Raw genomic sequence first — 16,195 nt, 5'->3', positions numbered from 1 at the left:
TCTGGGGAAGATGAGAACTGCCAACAAACGTTACCGTAGAAAGCTTTACATACTGTGATTCGATGTCTGGTTGATTAATACTTTACCTGGGCATGGAAAGTGAGACATCTTTAAATGTTCATTGTATGGAGTAGACTGCAAGAGATCTGAAAACTGGGAACCGGCATAACTTCTACAGTGGGCTGATCTGTGACTATGTGAGGTTTAACTACACTGTAAAACCATAGGTTTTACTGTGTCTGTAAATGTCCCTGTGTGCTGCGTACTGCGCACTATACTGTAATTGGGAAGTGCTTAGAGTCCCATTGGGAGAAAAACGATATATGAAATAAAGTTATTAGATTGCATATGGCCAATGAGCAGTGCATCTTATCCAGTCACCTACAGTACATCCAATTGACAACGCTATGTTAAAGTGACACATTAAAGGACACTGTCTGCGGTTCTAGAATCTCATGAAATATTATGAAGATGCAGAGTATCTAACGGCCACCGAGCATAGTGTTGCAAACTGCGACTTAAGCTGGGAAGAGGTATGGCTTGGTCTTGGCGAAAGAGTCCCTGGACCAAACCTCCCCCTTGACACGTTTTCAGGGATGTGGCCTCATTGTGGGAGAGCAGTGGTCTGAATCATGAGCTTGGAAGACGGCCAAAATAACTGGTTACCAATAATGTGTATTGAGCCCTGAGATGACTGCGAATAGAGCTGAAATTGCACTTACCTAATTCACAGTTCTTTCCCTTGTATCCCTGCTGACACCAGCATATATAAGCACTAATGTCATCTTTGCAAACTGCAGCATTTAAACATGGATTGGAATCACACTGATTTCCATCTTTAAAAAAAAAAGAAATATATAGCAACAAATCTGTACATTTTCTTTGTTTTCAGGCAGAGCATTGTGGTACCTAATAGTTACTGGTAGGGATGCTTCCTTGATTACTTACCCCAAAATTACCCACACAGGCCATATAAAAAAAATGATGATAAGGGAGAAAACTTAAACTGACTATATATTAAACTGTATCTGTGTATACAAGATGCCACATTCCATTACAATCAAACTATTATGCTTTTTACTACCCTGAAGCTATATTAAAGCAGCAATCCATCCCAGAAGCATATACCAGTTTAACACCTATGTAGATGTAGCAGACATTATGAACCTGGTTAACGTGAGTTAATGTATGTATCTATATCTATATTTATATAGCACCATCCAGGTACATAGCGCTTTACAGCAGGACATAATATTATTTATTTATTTATATAATGTGTTACCAGGCAGTAATACATTGAGAGTTACCTCTCGTTTTCAAGTATGTCCTGGGCACAGAGTTATGGTGACAAATACATGGTTACAAATACAAAGTTACATTAAGTGAAAAGAGTTATACATTATATACAAGAAATTGCATGCACAGTTAAAGATTACAGGCATACCCCGGTTTAAGGATACTCACTTTAAGTACACTTGCGAGTAAGTACATATCGCTCAATAGGATAATGGCAGCTCACGCATGCGCCTGTCAGCATGTCCTGAACAGCAATACCGGCTCCCTACCTGTACCAAAGCTGTGCGCAAGTGGGGAGACTATAGAGCCTTTTACACATGTGTTATTTACATCAGTTATGCACGTATATGACAATTGCCATACAGTTCATGCATCGATAAGTAGGAAAAAGGTAGTGCTTCACTTTAAGTACATTTTCGCTTTACATACATGCTCCGGTCCCATTGCGTACGTTAATGCGGGGTATGCCTGTATATACATTATAGGCGTATATTAGTGTTACAGACCAGATTAAAATACGAAACAACTTTAGTTTGGAAAGAACTTAGACTGCTGCTGGCTGTGAGAGTCTCCGGTAGACTGTTCCAGTTGTGAGGTGCACGGTAAGAAAAGGAGGAGCGTCCGGATACTTTGTTGAACCTTGGGACCATGAACAGTCTTTTGGAGTCAGATCTCAGATGTTAAGTGCTGCATGTGGTAGGGGTGAGGAGTCTGTTCAAATAGGTGGGTAGCATGTCCAGAAAGAAGTTGAAGGCAAGGCTGGAGAGATGAACTTTGCGCCTAGACTCAAGTGATGCCCAATCTAGTTCTTTGAGCATTTCGCAGTGATGTGTGTTGTAGTTGCATTAGAGGACAAAGTGGCATATTGAGTTGTAGAGGGTAACAAGTTTGCCCAGGTGAGTTTGGGGTGCCGTGCCATATACTATGTCCCATAGTCTATAATTGGCATCAGCATCTGCAGCGCTTTCTGACCAGCAGACTTAGGGAGGATTTGTTTTTTTAAAGTACACCTAGTTTGGCATAGGTTTTGGATATCAGGGTATCAATGTGCAACCCAAATGTTAAATGGGAGTCAAACAATAAGTCCAAATATTTGAAACTAGTAACAGGGGCTTGAATAGTATTAGAGTTGGTTCTGACCTGTAGCTTCTTCATTGGAAGCTTTAGAAATGTAGCCTTGGTCCCAAATACCATTGCTACAGTTATGTCAGTGTTTAAAACCAGTTTGTTTTGGGAAATCCAATTTTCAAGTCTCAAAAAGTCAGATTGAAGTACATGTCCAAGGTCTGTGAGGTTAGGGCAGTATGCATATAAGATTGTGTCATCTGCATACATGTGTATTGAAGTTCCCCTACAAGCTGTAGGAAGATCATTAATGAACACTGAGAAGAGTAGGAACCCCAGAACAGAGCCTTGCGGGACACAATGGGTGATATCCAAGGGGATGGAGTTAGAGCCTGAGATAGACCCATGTTGGGATCTACCTAATAGGTAGGAATGAAACCATTTTAAAGCATGCTTCCCTATTCCAGAGCACTGGAGTTTGCTAAGCAAGATAACATGATCAACAGTATCAAAAGCCTTTGCAAAATCTAGGAATATTGCACCAGTAAGTTGTACCAGATCCATTCCACACAGGATCTCATTGCAAACTTAATAATAATAATAATAATAATAATAACATTATAACACAATGAGAATACGCGCTGCAGACATAAAACAATAGGAAAAGGGAGTCCCTGCCTGAAGAGCTTACAATCTAAGTGGTAAGTGGGGAGAACTTACATAGACAGAAGGGGGGTTTTCTGGTAAGTGTCTGCAAGAGGTCAAGGTTAGTGCATATGAAATGTATAGTATCAGCCCTCGGAACTACCCATATGCTTTGTTAAAGAGGTGGGTTTTAAGAAAGGTCCTACAGTTGGAGAGAGTGGGTGCCAGTCGGATATTGAGGGGAAGGACATTCCAGACATGTGGGGTGTTCTGGTAGGTGCATCTGTAAGGGCTGAAGGTCAGTGCATAGGAGAGGTGCACTGTAGTATAGTTAATGCGCAAACTAATGAGTTTAACAACACACATGATCTCCTTAGCCATTGTTTTCAATAGCGCTGCATTACATAACACGCCCGCGTTACCGCACCACATTATGATAACGGACGCCAAAATGTCTGCTGCAGATCCACAAAGCCCCGCTAAGTGAGTGAACGTGACGTTACCCTAACACAATGTCACGTTAAGCCGAACTGCATAACTTTGAAGAACAATAGCGTAATGTTAAAGACAGTACTTTTTACTTGTACTTTCATTACGTCACAAAGTATTTAACATGTACTTTAAACCACTCAAGATTAACACTGTACGAATCTGCATCTGAAGATAGGGATTCCATAGTCCAGGGGTTCTCAACTCCAGTCCTCAAGACCCCGCAACGGGTCAGAGTTTTAAGGTGATCCCTGCTTCAGCACAGTTGGCTCAAACAGTGGTTCAGTCAAAGAGCCTTCTTCAGCACAGGTTGCTCAATCAGTGGCTCGGTCAAAGAGCCTGCTTCAGCACAGGTGGCTGAGTCGGAGACTGAGCCACTGATTGAGCCACCTGTGCTGAAGCAGGGATATCCTGAAAATCTGACCTGTTGGTGGCCCTTGAGGGCTGGAGTTGCCCACTCCTGATGTAGACGTTGTTAACTAGACAAAATAATAGTATAACAAGGTAGACCTTTGGGATGTTTTGGTTAACCTGTATAGGAGCTTAATTTACACATTAAATCTCTATTTAGTAAAACTGACATCAGTGGTTAAGCAGCACTTACTGCTGCAGTTCTTGTGCGTAAGAAAAGATGCCGGCGTTGCCAAATTTCAGTTAATTACTTGGTCAAAAGTCTTTTATTTCTGCAGCGATATCTTAATCAAACATCCCTTATCTCTTGCAATTCAATTATTACATAGACTTTTTCACATGCAAATTACTTGTTTGAAAGATTCATGTTTCTATCAAAAATGATTTATTGCAGGGTGCACTTTTGTGAACAAAGCAAAGAAACTGCGACCTCTTGTTATAATGATATGAAAGTTTTCAATTAGTTTCTCTGTTTGAAACATACACTGCTATACAGTATATACCCTATATCAGTGGTGGCCAACTTTGTTTCAGGATTTTTTGGCAGGTCACTATCTTACTTTCGTTGTCCCCCCCCCTCCTCTCCCCAAATTGTTTCCCCTACTCCTCCTTTCTCACTTAATTCCCCTCTTTCTCGCTCAATTCCATCCTCCTCCTTACACACTCACTCAATTCCCCACTCCTACTGTCTCATTCACTTAATTCTCCCTCCTCCTCTCACTTGTCCACCTCACTCAATTCCTCCCCTCCCACTCAATTCCCCCTCCTCCCCTTCCCTCTCACTCAATTTCCTCACCCCCTCCTCCCTTCTCACTATATTTCCTCTCCTCACTTCATCCCCCTTAAGCAATTCCCCCCCACCCCTCTCACTCAACCCCCCTTTCTCTCTCTCTCAAGCCCCACCTCCTCTCTCACTCAATCCCCCGTCCCCTCTCACGCAATCATCCCCCACTCTTGCACTCGATTCGTCCCCCCTCCTCCATTCACACTCACTCAATCCCCCCTGTCCGGTTCAATACTGGACACCTGGCAACCCTAGTTGGGGAGGGGTGTGTGTGTGGGGGGGGGGGGGGGCTCTGGTCCCATGGCGGAGGGGAGGGGAGGTGCAGCCCTGCGGACAGATGCAGAAGTTGGGCCTGACTTCCGTTTGGGTCCAACGTCTGGGGCGGGCGAGTGGGGTGAGGATAGCGAGCCATTTAAAAATGCCATTGCAGTCAACGCGTTGGCTCCCCCTGCCCTACATACTGTACGCTATAGGTGCAGGCAGTAAATTCCTCTCCAGTGCAGGCAAACATGTCCCGCACATAATAAAATGCTCAATATGTCCAATTAAAGAAATGATACATCCCTGTACGTTTCAAATACAGCGGTACCATTTGCCATTAAAGCAGCACAACAGGCAGGGGATCCTATAAAGGTGAAATGTCCCGGTCACGCCGGCCAATAGGAAGTCGCACCGGATGACATCACAGCTTCCTTTTGGCCCGTGTTTCATTTAAACGCCGCCATTGTGTTAGGCACTCAGTTTCTCAGACCTGCATGGGGGATAATAAGTGCGCATCTTGTAGCCTGACCGAAATCGTTATTATAGTAAATATTGATGCCCGCTGTCCCCGGCATGATGGAGAAGACTCGGATGAAGACGAGGATCAGTGCACATGCACACCCTATTATTGTTTTATTTCTCCAATTAAGTGTTTCCAATTCATTTATGGCAGAGGTTCACTGTCCCATTGCTTCATTTCTAACACAGCGGGGGTTATTCCTTAAACGGTGATAGTGCCGATCAGGGCACAATATCACGCAAACTCCTATTGACCTCAATTGGAGTTTCTGTGCAATCGAGCCCCAGTCGGCACTAGAGATGGGCGAATCCGCTCAAATCCGGAATCCCAGATTATCGCGGTGTAAAATCCGCAAACCGGCTTTGGGTGGCTCAATCCGCGCGGATGCCTCAAAATCCGTCATTAGACACAACCCGTGCACGGATTTGTAGAATCCAATCCGCGGATTCCGCAATCCGTTGGCGAAATTCTTCAGAATCCGCCAACGGATTGCTAAATCCACGGATTGGATTCTACAAATCCGTCCACGGGTTTGCGGAATCCGCGGAGCGTGTTGGTAATAATTATAAAAAAAAATACTCCAAACTCCAAAATCGCCCTTTTTCAGATTGATCTGTGGAAATCCGCGGACCAAAGGAACGGGCCAATCCGCCGCGGATCCAAATCCGCCCCCCAAAATTCGGCCATCTCTAATTGTCACTTTCACAGTTTAACAAATGTCACCCTATGTATTGTTTTTTAATAATGTGGTCTCTCATAGTTACACACAAAATATTGTGCAGCGTACGCCATATAATTTTCCATTACAATCAATTTCTGTGAGTTGAACCACATTCTATTATACAGTATATACAGTATAGTCATTGATCTTTACTTTGGGAACTGCAACCTCATCTTTATTGCTTCTAATAGTTGTCTGCTGCAGGGACGGTGTAGCATAGTAACAATCAGAAGCAGGGCTATTTTTATGGGGTTTAGTGCCAGATCCGGAATTCTTTTAAGAGATCAACAAGAAACGTTACATCGTGACAACGAAACGGTTAGGAATAGAGCGGCAAAACCAATCTACCGCATATCTTTCTTTTAACGCTGAATTATTTATTGTCGTTTGGATATCAATGAAGTTTTCTCTGCATAGGGTCCCTGCATATTTCAATAAATACAAACAATTATAACCAACATCAGTTGTTCCCTACAAAAACACCCCCCGCTTAGAAGTATTGGGAGAAAATATAGGAATATGGACTTTATTTTGCAGGTTTTCTTTGCTGTACTGTAGGGCAGGGGTGTTCAACGCCGGTCCTGAATATCCCCCAACAGGTCAGGTTTTAATTTATTTATTTATAAAATATTTTACCAGGAAGTAATACATTGAGAGTTACCTCTCGTTTTCAAGTATGTCCTGGGATATGGTGTACAGTGTACACGGTATGGTGAGCGCAAAGACAAGAACAGAAATGCACAATCAATAGTTGTCTCAATAGACTCAGTTGGAGGAAAGGGAGGGTGGGGACCGGGGAAGGGGAGCGACTGGGGAGCGGTGGATTTTATTCTATTTAATCCAGGCAGCGCCCCAGTCCAATTTCTCCATATCAGGTTTTAAGGATATGTCAGATTCATCAGAGGTGCCTCAATCGGTCCCTGCTTCAGCACCGGTGGCTCCAGAGGTCCCTGCTTCAGCACAGATGGCGCAATCACTCGCCAAGCCACTGATTGAGCCATGTGTGCTGAAGCAGGGATATCCTGAAAACCTGACCTGTTGGGGGGGGGGGGGGGAGAGGGGGTCTTGAGGACCAGAGAGAAGCACCCCTGCTGTAGGTAACCATATTTGTGTGCAGCAGAACCAGAGGTAGTATATGTGAGCTAGATGGTGTCACTTGGTTGCTGCCAGCTCCTCGTTGTCAGGATCTTAGCAACGTAGCAATGATAAGGATGAGTAATGACACACTTACTTTATATATACATTTCCGTGGCATCCTTATTATAAGTATAAATCCCATCTGATCTTCACAGTAAGTTTGATAAATTTGGCATCAGTAGAAATCTTTCCCTTAATTGAATAAATATCTGTGACACATGCAATGCTGGCTCTTTCTGCCAGCTATTTATTTTCATAACAATGCAGGGAAAAACCATGAGTAGTACACACCAAAAAAACAAGATTAAGGGGGATATTAAGATGACACAATGTGAGCCACAAAGGAGCACAACATATCGCTTGTGATCATTTGTGCTGGCAGCAAATGTGTGAAACTTAGTTGAGCCTTTGACATTAATCTCTTGAACAAAGATCTTAACACTAGCTCAGACATGGAGGATTTAAATGACTTAGGGGCAAATTTACTGAGCTCTGTTAAATCAGAGAAGATAATGATGTTACCTAAACCAGGAACGGAAAGCATGTTCCCTGAGTTAATGCTGTATCCACAAGGCTAGTCCTTTGCAAAAATAATGTGACGCTGCTAGGCTCATTGGCATTCGGGAAACATCATGATAATTCAGGATATTTTGTGTTACATTAAAATAACGTGACATTGCTCCTTTTGGTCTTGGACACGTAAGCACGGCCATTTTACCGTGACCAAATCTCCGCCGGCGTGTAGCCGCCACTCACCTCGCTGCCAGGACATCTAGCTGCCGGCCGCTTCACCTCCAAGGTAAGCCTCTAACCTTACCCCGTAACCCCAATCCCCAACCCTAAAACCTTTTTCCCCTTACTGTAAGCCCTTACCTTAATCCCCTACCCTAAAAACCTTAACCCCTTTCCTAAAACCCCTATCCTTAACCCCCTTACTGCTAAAACCCCGTAAATGAAATGACATTATTGTTGAAAGGGACGGTGACTGGGGGTCAAGCGGCAAAACACAGACAGAGACTTGGTTGCGGAAAACCAAGGAAAAAATGTGCGACTCCATTCCCTACACTACATAGGCTCTGAATAAAGACGGCAAAACGGTAAAAATCAGTTTCCCAGAATTTCCCGAAGCTTTCCATTCAAAATCCATTCCGCGGCGTAAAATCCATCGCCGGATTGTTCCAGTCTCAATTCGTGCAGATTAATTAAAAAAAAAACGCCATTAGATACAATCCACTGACAGATTTGTAGAATCCAATCCGCGGATTTTATTGTCGGTTATCAAAAAAAAATCCAAAAAAGGTGAATCAATCTTTTTGAGATTTATGTGTGAACCAAAGGAGCCGGTGGCCAATCGGGGGTGGATCTAAATCTGCCCAAAACATTCGCCCATCGCTAGCTCTGAACCTTTAATTTAATATAGAAGTTAGATATTTTCTACATGTATACAATGTAAATAACATACTCGCTAGAGACAGGCGAATCCGCTGAAATCCGTTTCCCCGGTGTAAAATCCGAATACAGATTTGACCGGTTTCAATCCACGCGGATTCATCAAAATCCGCCATTGGATTTAACCAGTTGACGGATTTTTAGAATTCAATCCACGGATTCAGCAACTCATTGGCGCATTTTTAAGAATCTGCGAATTGGGTCTACGAATCCGCCCACGGGTTGTGGAATCCGCGGAGTGTATTGGTAATAAAAATCCGCAGAAACGAATCGCCCTGTTTGGGATTGATCCGCGGATCAAGGGAACTGGACGATCTGCTGCGGATCCAAATTCGCCAAAACAATTTGCCCATCACCTATACTCACTGAATGTAAACATACACATTTTTATATCAAGTAACTTTAATCTGTAGGCATTCATCAAACACTTAAGAAAAATACAGTACTGGAATAAATCTTTTATCGTATCTAGTTTAATTTATCAATCTCTTACCAATATACTGCTTCCAAAATTCATCCTAAAGAGAGAAAAAAATTACATTAATAAACATTCAATTGCTTTTCACAAACTATATGAAATGCTGTATAAATGTATAACCACCAAATAACCCTTTACCTTTAAAATATATATATATATATATATATATGTTGCATGTAGTCATCAAATTCAGGGGTCGATTCTATATACTCTGAATCAGCTGTTTTCTGATGAAAATCCCCATTGATTTAGGAGTATATATAATTTACCCCTCAATTTGAATCCTGTGGACATTGCATTTTGTGATGCATAATGATATTTAGTGATAGTAACAATTGGCCTGATCTAACACACACTACATGAACTTATTCTTATAAGTAAACTTCTCCAATCTCCTTGATGTTACAGAGGCCCCTGCGCTCTGTCCCGGCAATCAGCTTCAGTGTTGACGGGAAAAGCGCAGTGAGACATCATGACATCATTTCACGCCGCGTTGCCATGGCAACGAGACGCCGTGTGACGTTGCTGCATAATTTGACTCTACAGAAAGAAGGTGGAGGCAGCAGCAGGTAAGGAACTTCCCATCGGGCCTGACAGGCCCAAATTTTGACGCCTTAGGCCTGGGCCTATCGGGACTGATAGGAAATTCGCCACTGCGCAGAGCCTCGGTAACCGCTGGTCTCGGTGCGATGGCACCGCCATCAACTCGGCCTTGATTTACTTAACCCTTGGCGTGAGAGAGGGGCCGTGACACAACCCCGCCGGCCCTTCACGATGACATCATCGCGGTGTCACTGATGACGAAATGGAAGGGGGAGGAGCCCATCTCTTATGTTTCTCAATCAGCTAGATCCTGTTCAACGCTCCCTTACAATATGAGTAACTAGCACATGACGTAACTATTACTCTATGGGGCCTCTGGAGTGACCGAACCTGATGGTGTAGTAGCTACTGTACATCAAGGGGCCCCCAAAGGGTTCATAAGGACATTAAATAGGTGGTTGGAAATAGATTTGGGGTCTAAAAGATCAATCTAATTTCTCACGTTTTTTCAAACTTTTTGGTAAATTCCTCCATCTTTAGAGGGGGGAACAGAAAGGCATATAAAAGTATTATTTTTTTTAAATGAGGACATATTATTATTGAATAAATGTATAACGGGGTCTGTGTAAACACTACACAGTTCTTCCCTTGCTTCCTATTCTTTCCTATAGCTTCTGCATCAGAAAGTAAAATAACAAGTGTAATGTTTGGCTTCTTCGATGCCGGGTTCTGTATCTGACGAGGTTTGCAATGGATTAAACACAGAGGCTTAAAGGGCCCACAAATGTGAAGAAAAAGTATTGTAGAAAATTAACACAGATTTCTAAGGGGTATATGCAGCATGTGCCAGTATGGGTTATCGCACCCAGTCTGGCGTTAATTCCTATTCATCAGTGGGAGATAACACCGGAGCAGGTACGATAACCCATACCGGCACGTGATGCACATCCCCCTATATTCTCTACATAACGTTACACACTCCTACGGTACTGATGTACCTACTGATTACCTGCTACACCTTCTGATTCACCTACTGATGTACCTACTGCACCTACTACATGTACTGATGTACCTACTGCACCTACTACATGTACTGATGTACCTACTACACCTACTGGTTACTTGCTACACCTATTGCACCTACTGATGTGCCTACTACATGTACTGATGTACCTACTACACCTACTGGTTACTTGCTACACCTATTGCATCTACTGATGTGCCTACTACATGTACTGATGTACCTACTACACCTACTGGTTACTTGCTACACCTACTGCAACTACTGATGTGCCTACTACACCAATTGATGTATCTACTGATTACCTGCTACCCCTATTGATGTACCAACTGCACCTACTGATTTAACTACTACACCTACTAATGTACCTACAACATGTACTGATGTATCTACTGATTACCTGCTACCCCTATTGATGTACCAACTGCACCTACTGCTGCACCTACTGATGTACCTAGTACATCTACTGATGTCATGTACCAAGTACACCTACTGATGTACCTACACCTACTACACCTACTAATGTACCTACACCTACTACACCTACTAATGTACCTACTACATGTACTGATGTACCTACTGATTACCTGCTACATCTACTAATGTTCCTACTACATGTACTGATGTATCAACTGATATGCCTACTACACCACACGGATGTACCTACTAGTGTACCTGCTGCACCTACTGATGTACCTGCGGATGTACCTACCAAACCTACCAATGTAACTACTAATATACCTACTGCACCTACTGATGTACCTACTATACGTACTTATGTACCTACGGTAGCTACTGATGTACCTACTATACGAACTTATGTACGCAGAGCAAAATTCTCTCCGTTTCTAAAATAAAACAATTTGAAAGACATTATCGTATGTGCAATATAGGAAGGGGGTTGCTGTTCCCAAACTACTGCATTATTAATTCAGTTATTAAACAAGAATGCCAAGGGGATTTATTATGTATTGACCCATTTCCAGTATGATACACATCCCATGTCCGTTAAAGCTGCAGCTCTTCTTACCCAGTCGTACAGGGACATTATATATTTATATACTTTATACATTATTCTTTTCCAGGTTACTAATTTTCACAGGGGTGTAACTACACTACTGCAAAACCTTGCAATGCAGGGGGGCCCGAGAGTTAGGGGCCCCCCCGGTTTACCAGTATTGGAAGTTGGGCCCAACCTCTGTGTCAGGCAGATGGGGCTTTTGTTTGCTACAGGACCCTCACACCAAGGCGACCCCCTCCCCCCTCCCCCCCAGAGGCCCAGGTGGCCTCAGCTGCCCACTGACGTGGGACCCGAGGCCTCGATCTCGTCCCACATTTCCCACAAGGCAAGATAAGAGGGGGAAGGGGATTGACTGAAAGAGAGGGGGACTGACAGAGAGGAAGGGGGATTGAGTGTGAGAGTTAGAGAGGGGGGTGAGTTAGTGAGGAGGGGAGAGAATCAGAGAAGGGGAGAGTGAGAGAGAGGAGGGGCAGAGTGAGAGAGGAGGGAAGGAGAGTTAGAGAGGAGGGGAGGAGAGTGAGAGAGGAGGGCAGGGGAAGAGAGTAAGAGAGGAGGGGGGATGTGAGAGAGGAGGGGTGAGAGAGGAGGCGTGAGAGAGGAGGGGGGAGAGGAGGCGAGGGGATGAGTGAGAGATGAGGGGAGGGGGGGAGTGAGAGAGGAGGGGGGAGAGTAAGAGAAGAGGGGAGGGACGTGAGAGAGGAGGGGGGATGGTCAGAGGAGGGGGGGAGAGTGAAAGAGGAGTGGGAGAGTGAGAGAGGAGGGGAGGGGAAGAGAGTGAGATGGGAGGGGAGGGGAAGAGAGTGAGAGGGGAGGGGAGGGGAAGAGAGTGAGAGAGGAGGGGGGAAGTGAGAGAGGAGGGGGAGTGAGAGAGGAGGGGGGAGAGAGGAGGCGAGGGGATGAGTGAGAGATGAGGGGAGGGGGGGAGTGAGAGAGGAGGGGGGAGAGTAAGAGAAGAGGAGAGGTAGGTGAGAGAGGAGGGGGGATGGTAAGAGGAGGGGGAGAGTGAGAGAGGAGGGGGGGAAGAGAGAGAGAGGAGGGGAGGGGAAGAGAGTGAGAGGGGAGGGGAGGGGAAGAGAGTGAGAGAGGAGGGGGGAAGTGAGAGAGGAGGGGGAGTGAGAGAGGAGGCGTGAGAGAGGAGGGGGGAGAGTAAGAGAAGAGGGGAGGTAGGTGAGAGAGGAGGGGGGATGGTCAGAGGAGGGGGGAGAGTGAAAGAGGAGGGGGAGAGTGAGAGAGGAGGGGGGGAAGAGAGAGAGAGGAGGGGAGGGGAAGAGAGTGAGAGGGGAGGGGAAGAGAGTGAGAGAGGAGGGGGGAAGTGAGAGAGGAGGGGGAGTGAGAGAGGAGAAGATGTTAGAGAGAGGGGGGAGAGGAGGGGAGGAGTGAGAGGGGGGCCTTTAAAAAACTGTTGCAGTAGGCCCACAAATTGTAGTTACCCCACTGCGATTGATGCTTGTTGTGGGCAGGGAAGTGCAAAACTTTAATATGAGGTCACGGACCAGGCGAACATTTAAGTCATGCAAACAGCCACGTCTGAGTCAGAGTTTACAAGCAATTTGCCAAGAATTAATGTGATCACAAACAATATATAAGTACTAGTTGGCAAAATTCTCTAAAATCACTAGATTCACTTCTCTAAAATTGAAAGCTTCGCTCTATGCAGAGACTTTGGGTGCACATCCTGTTTCATTCACTGACCTGGAATATTTCGCTGAAACATACTAATTGTGTTGCAATATTAGCCCTTTGAGGCTTGGCGAAACATTTTGCAGGAAATCGAATTCGTAAAGAAAAACTCAAAATGTCACAAATGCATTTTGCACAGTTACACACATCTCTGGTTTCGGGTTTGAGTTTCACAATTAATTGAGAATGCAGATTTAAATCTTATTAAACACATACATCAAGTAGTACAATACATTCAGTAGTACTGTAGGTTAGTCCACTTTCTGCCAGGGTCTCGTTTATAAACCCAGGCAGTTCATCTTCTTCCTCCTTCATTGTAACTGGTTCGTGTGTTTAACAGTACTATACTTACAGTTTTCTGATTATTCTCAAAGACTTCCCGTGCCTCCTCATAGCTGCACCGCTCTTCTATACATTCTCGTTCGAGATTCCCAGCGACAAACTCCTCCAAACGACCTGCGTTGTGTCTCTTTTGTCTCAGCAAAATACTGCTTGCAGATTTGTCAGAGAGGAAGACTGCAATTGAAAAGGAAACGTAATTCAACGCATGCATTGGAATATCGGAAGGCTGATTTTCTGAAATGACCTGGACATTTCTCCCTTTCCACATCATCCAATAGCAAACTCAAAGAATCAACGATGGTCTGATCATGTATGTATGTATGTATGTATGTATGTATATATATCTTTATTTATATAGAGCTATCCAGATACATAGCACTTTGCAGCAGTAATACAAGTGACATAATAATATAACACATAATGAGAATAAGCGTTTCAGACATAAAACAATAGGAAAAGGAGCCCCTGCCCCGAAGAGCTTACAATCTAAGTGATCATGTATCTAATCAGTGGAGTGGCCCCATTTGTCCATTTTTAATATTTAGAATCTGGATTACCAGCATCAAACTGAATGATGAAGAAAGTTACACAAACGAATGTTGAATGAATACAGCCTATTTAAACCATTGTCCACTGGAATGTCCAGTAATAAATTGCTGAAGCAACATAATATTGCTTTGAATTTTTGCAGTAAAAGGGTAACATAGCGCTGCTACTTTATATCTTTAAAACATCGTTCTTGAAAATATAATGAGGGAATGAAAACTTCCACCCACTTTCAAACACAAAAACTCTGACCTTCCTTATTGCAAAGACATTTGCATATAATATCCCCAATTCATTATATTTTAACATTTGCATTTAATTCACAGCTTTCTCTGGCAGGGAAGTGTTCATCCAAATCCTCCCTGCTTTCCCACGTATAAAACAGTAATTTTAACGGCCATTACTTGGGAACAGGACAGAACAGCAGGCGAGCGAGGTAAAAAAATAAAATGAAAACAGTACAAAACAGCGCCTTTCTGGCCGTGCATCGTCCCTTAGTACAATGCAGACAGGTGGGTAGGAAACATTGTTATCAGTTCCCCATACAGTATTATTTCCAAACGCTGGCTTTGTTTTCCTAAAAAGGACCCATTTCTGACATAATTAGGAAGTACAAACCTGTCCTTTCTGCACTGCAAACATAATCCAGGAGATAAAGTATGAGAACGGTAGGAATGGCCGCCATCTTGTTTCTCTGAATGGTCTTAACTGGCAAATTATGTAAGCTTTAAAACAAGATCAATAATTCCAAAGTACAAATGCTGTCTATTTACTTTGGTTGCCTGTTTAAATGTTGTTAGATTGCAGAGACAGCTCCAGCGTTGTTGCACCATATTTTTCATTTGAAAAACAGTGTTAGTTGAGAATTCTGGTAATATTTTGGTGTAGCTAAACCCCCTGTACTAATAGATACTGTATCTCAGATACACATTTATTGTTGCACAAAACATATAGATCTTTCTGAAATGTGGGTGACCCAATGGAACATCTCTACCAAGCGTTAGAATGGTAATGCAATATCGCTAAACAATGTATGTGTGGATGTCTTTATTTACAGTATATAGCGCCATTAATGTACATAGCGTTTCATAGCAGTAATGCACGTGACAATCATATAAATAACAAATAATACAAATAACACATGACCAAGAAGGCGCGAGCTTCCCCCCCCCCCTCTCCTATGAACCCTCTACATAAAGACATACAAATAACAAGAGGACACATATATGGAGGTAAAAGGCCGCGGCTTATTTATTAACACAAATGGGGATAGCGTACCACCTGTCCGCGCCAGAATGCTCAGAGCTGTGCAACGCAAAGGGGGCACCCGGAAGTACGTCCCGGTGACCTGCCCCCTCGCTTCAAACCCCCCGATAACCAGCCCCGAGCCACTTCTGGGGGATAAGCACCTACCCCCCCCCCAACTGCCGCCGCGACAAAGCAATTGGTCCACTGACCCCTCCATCATAATCTTTTCTTCCTTGTCTCGAATATATACTCTTATTTATCTGCAAAATAAGAAATGTTAACACGGAAACAAATTTTTTTTTTTTTTTTTTTTTAAACTTAAGTCAAAAGGGATGGGTGGGTGGGAATTTTACAGTTGAACGCCAAGGAACAAGTGACAGTTGCTTATTCCTTGGGTCTATTTAAAAAACTAACCGTCCCAACTGCCTTCTCCGATCGCACACGCGACCAACAGCCTAGCTGGGGGGGGGGGGGGGCGCACCTCCCGGTCAATAGCTGTAGCCACCCATGCGGGCTAGGCCAGCTCTATAATGGGAAT

General features: G+C 43.8%; 1 protein-coding gene across 1 annotated transcript in view; it reads right to left on the bottom strand.

Moving 5' to 3' along the window:
• F9 (coagulation factor IX) overlaps positions 1-15,153 on the bottom strand; it is a 34,934-nt gene extending 19,781 nt beyond the window's left edge. The window contains exons 1-4 of the mRNA XM_075573248.1: positions 15,028-15,153; positions 13,874-14,037; positions 9,272-9,296; positions 723-836 (exon numbers count right to left, since the gene is read on the bottom strand). Of these exons, the coding sequence (XP_075429363.1) occupies positions 723-836; positions 9,272-9,296; positions 13,874-14,037; positions 15,028-15,094 (370 nt within the window). The 5' untranslated portion in view covers positions 15,095-15,153. The remainder of the gene's footprint in view (positions 1-722; positions 837-9,271; positions 9,297-13,873; positions 14,038-15,027) is intronic.
• Between the last annotated feature and the right edge of the window lie 1,042 nt (positions 15,154-16,195).

Source organism: Ascaphus truei, chromosome 16 (genome assembly GCF_040206685.1).
Source record: "Ascaphus truei isolate aAscTru1 chromosome 16, aAscTru1.hap1, whole genome shotgun sequence".
Classification (NCBI taxonomy): domain Eukaryota; kingdom Metazoa; phylum Chordata; class Amphibia; order Anura; family Ascaphidae; genus Ascaphus; species Ascaphus truei.
This window is presented reverse-complemented; position numbering and strand designations above follow the sequence as displayed.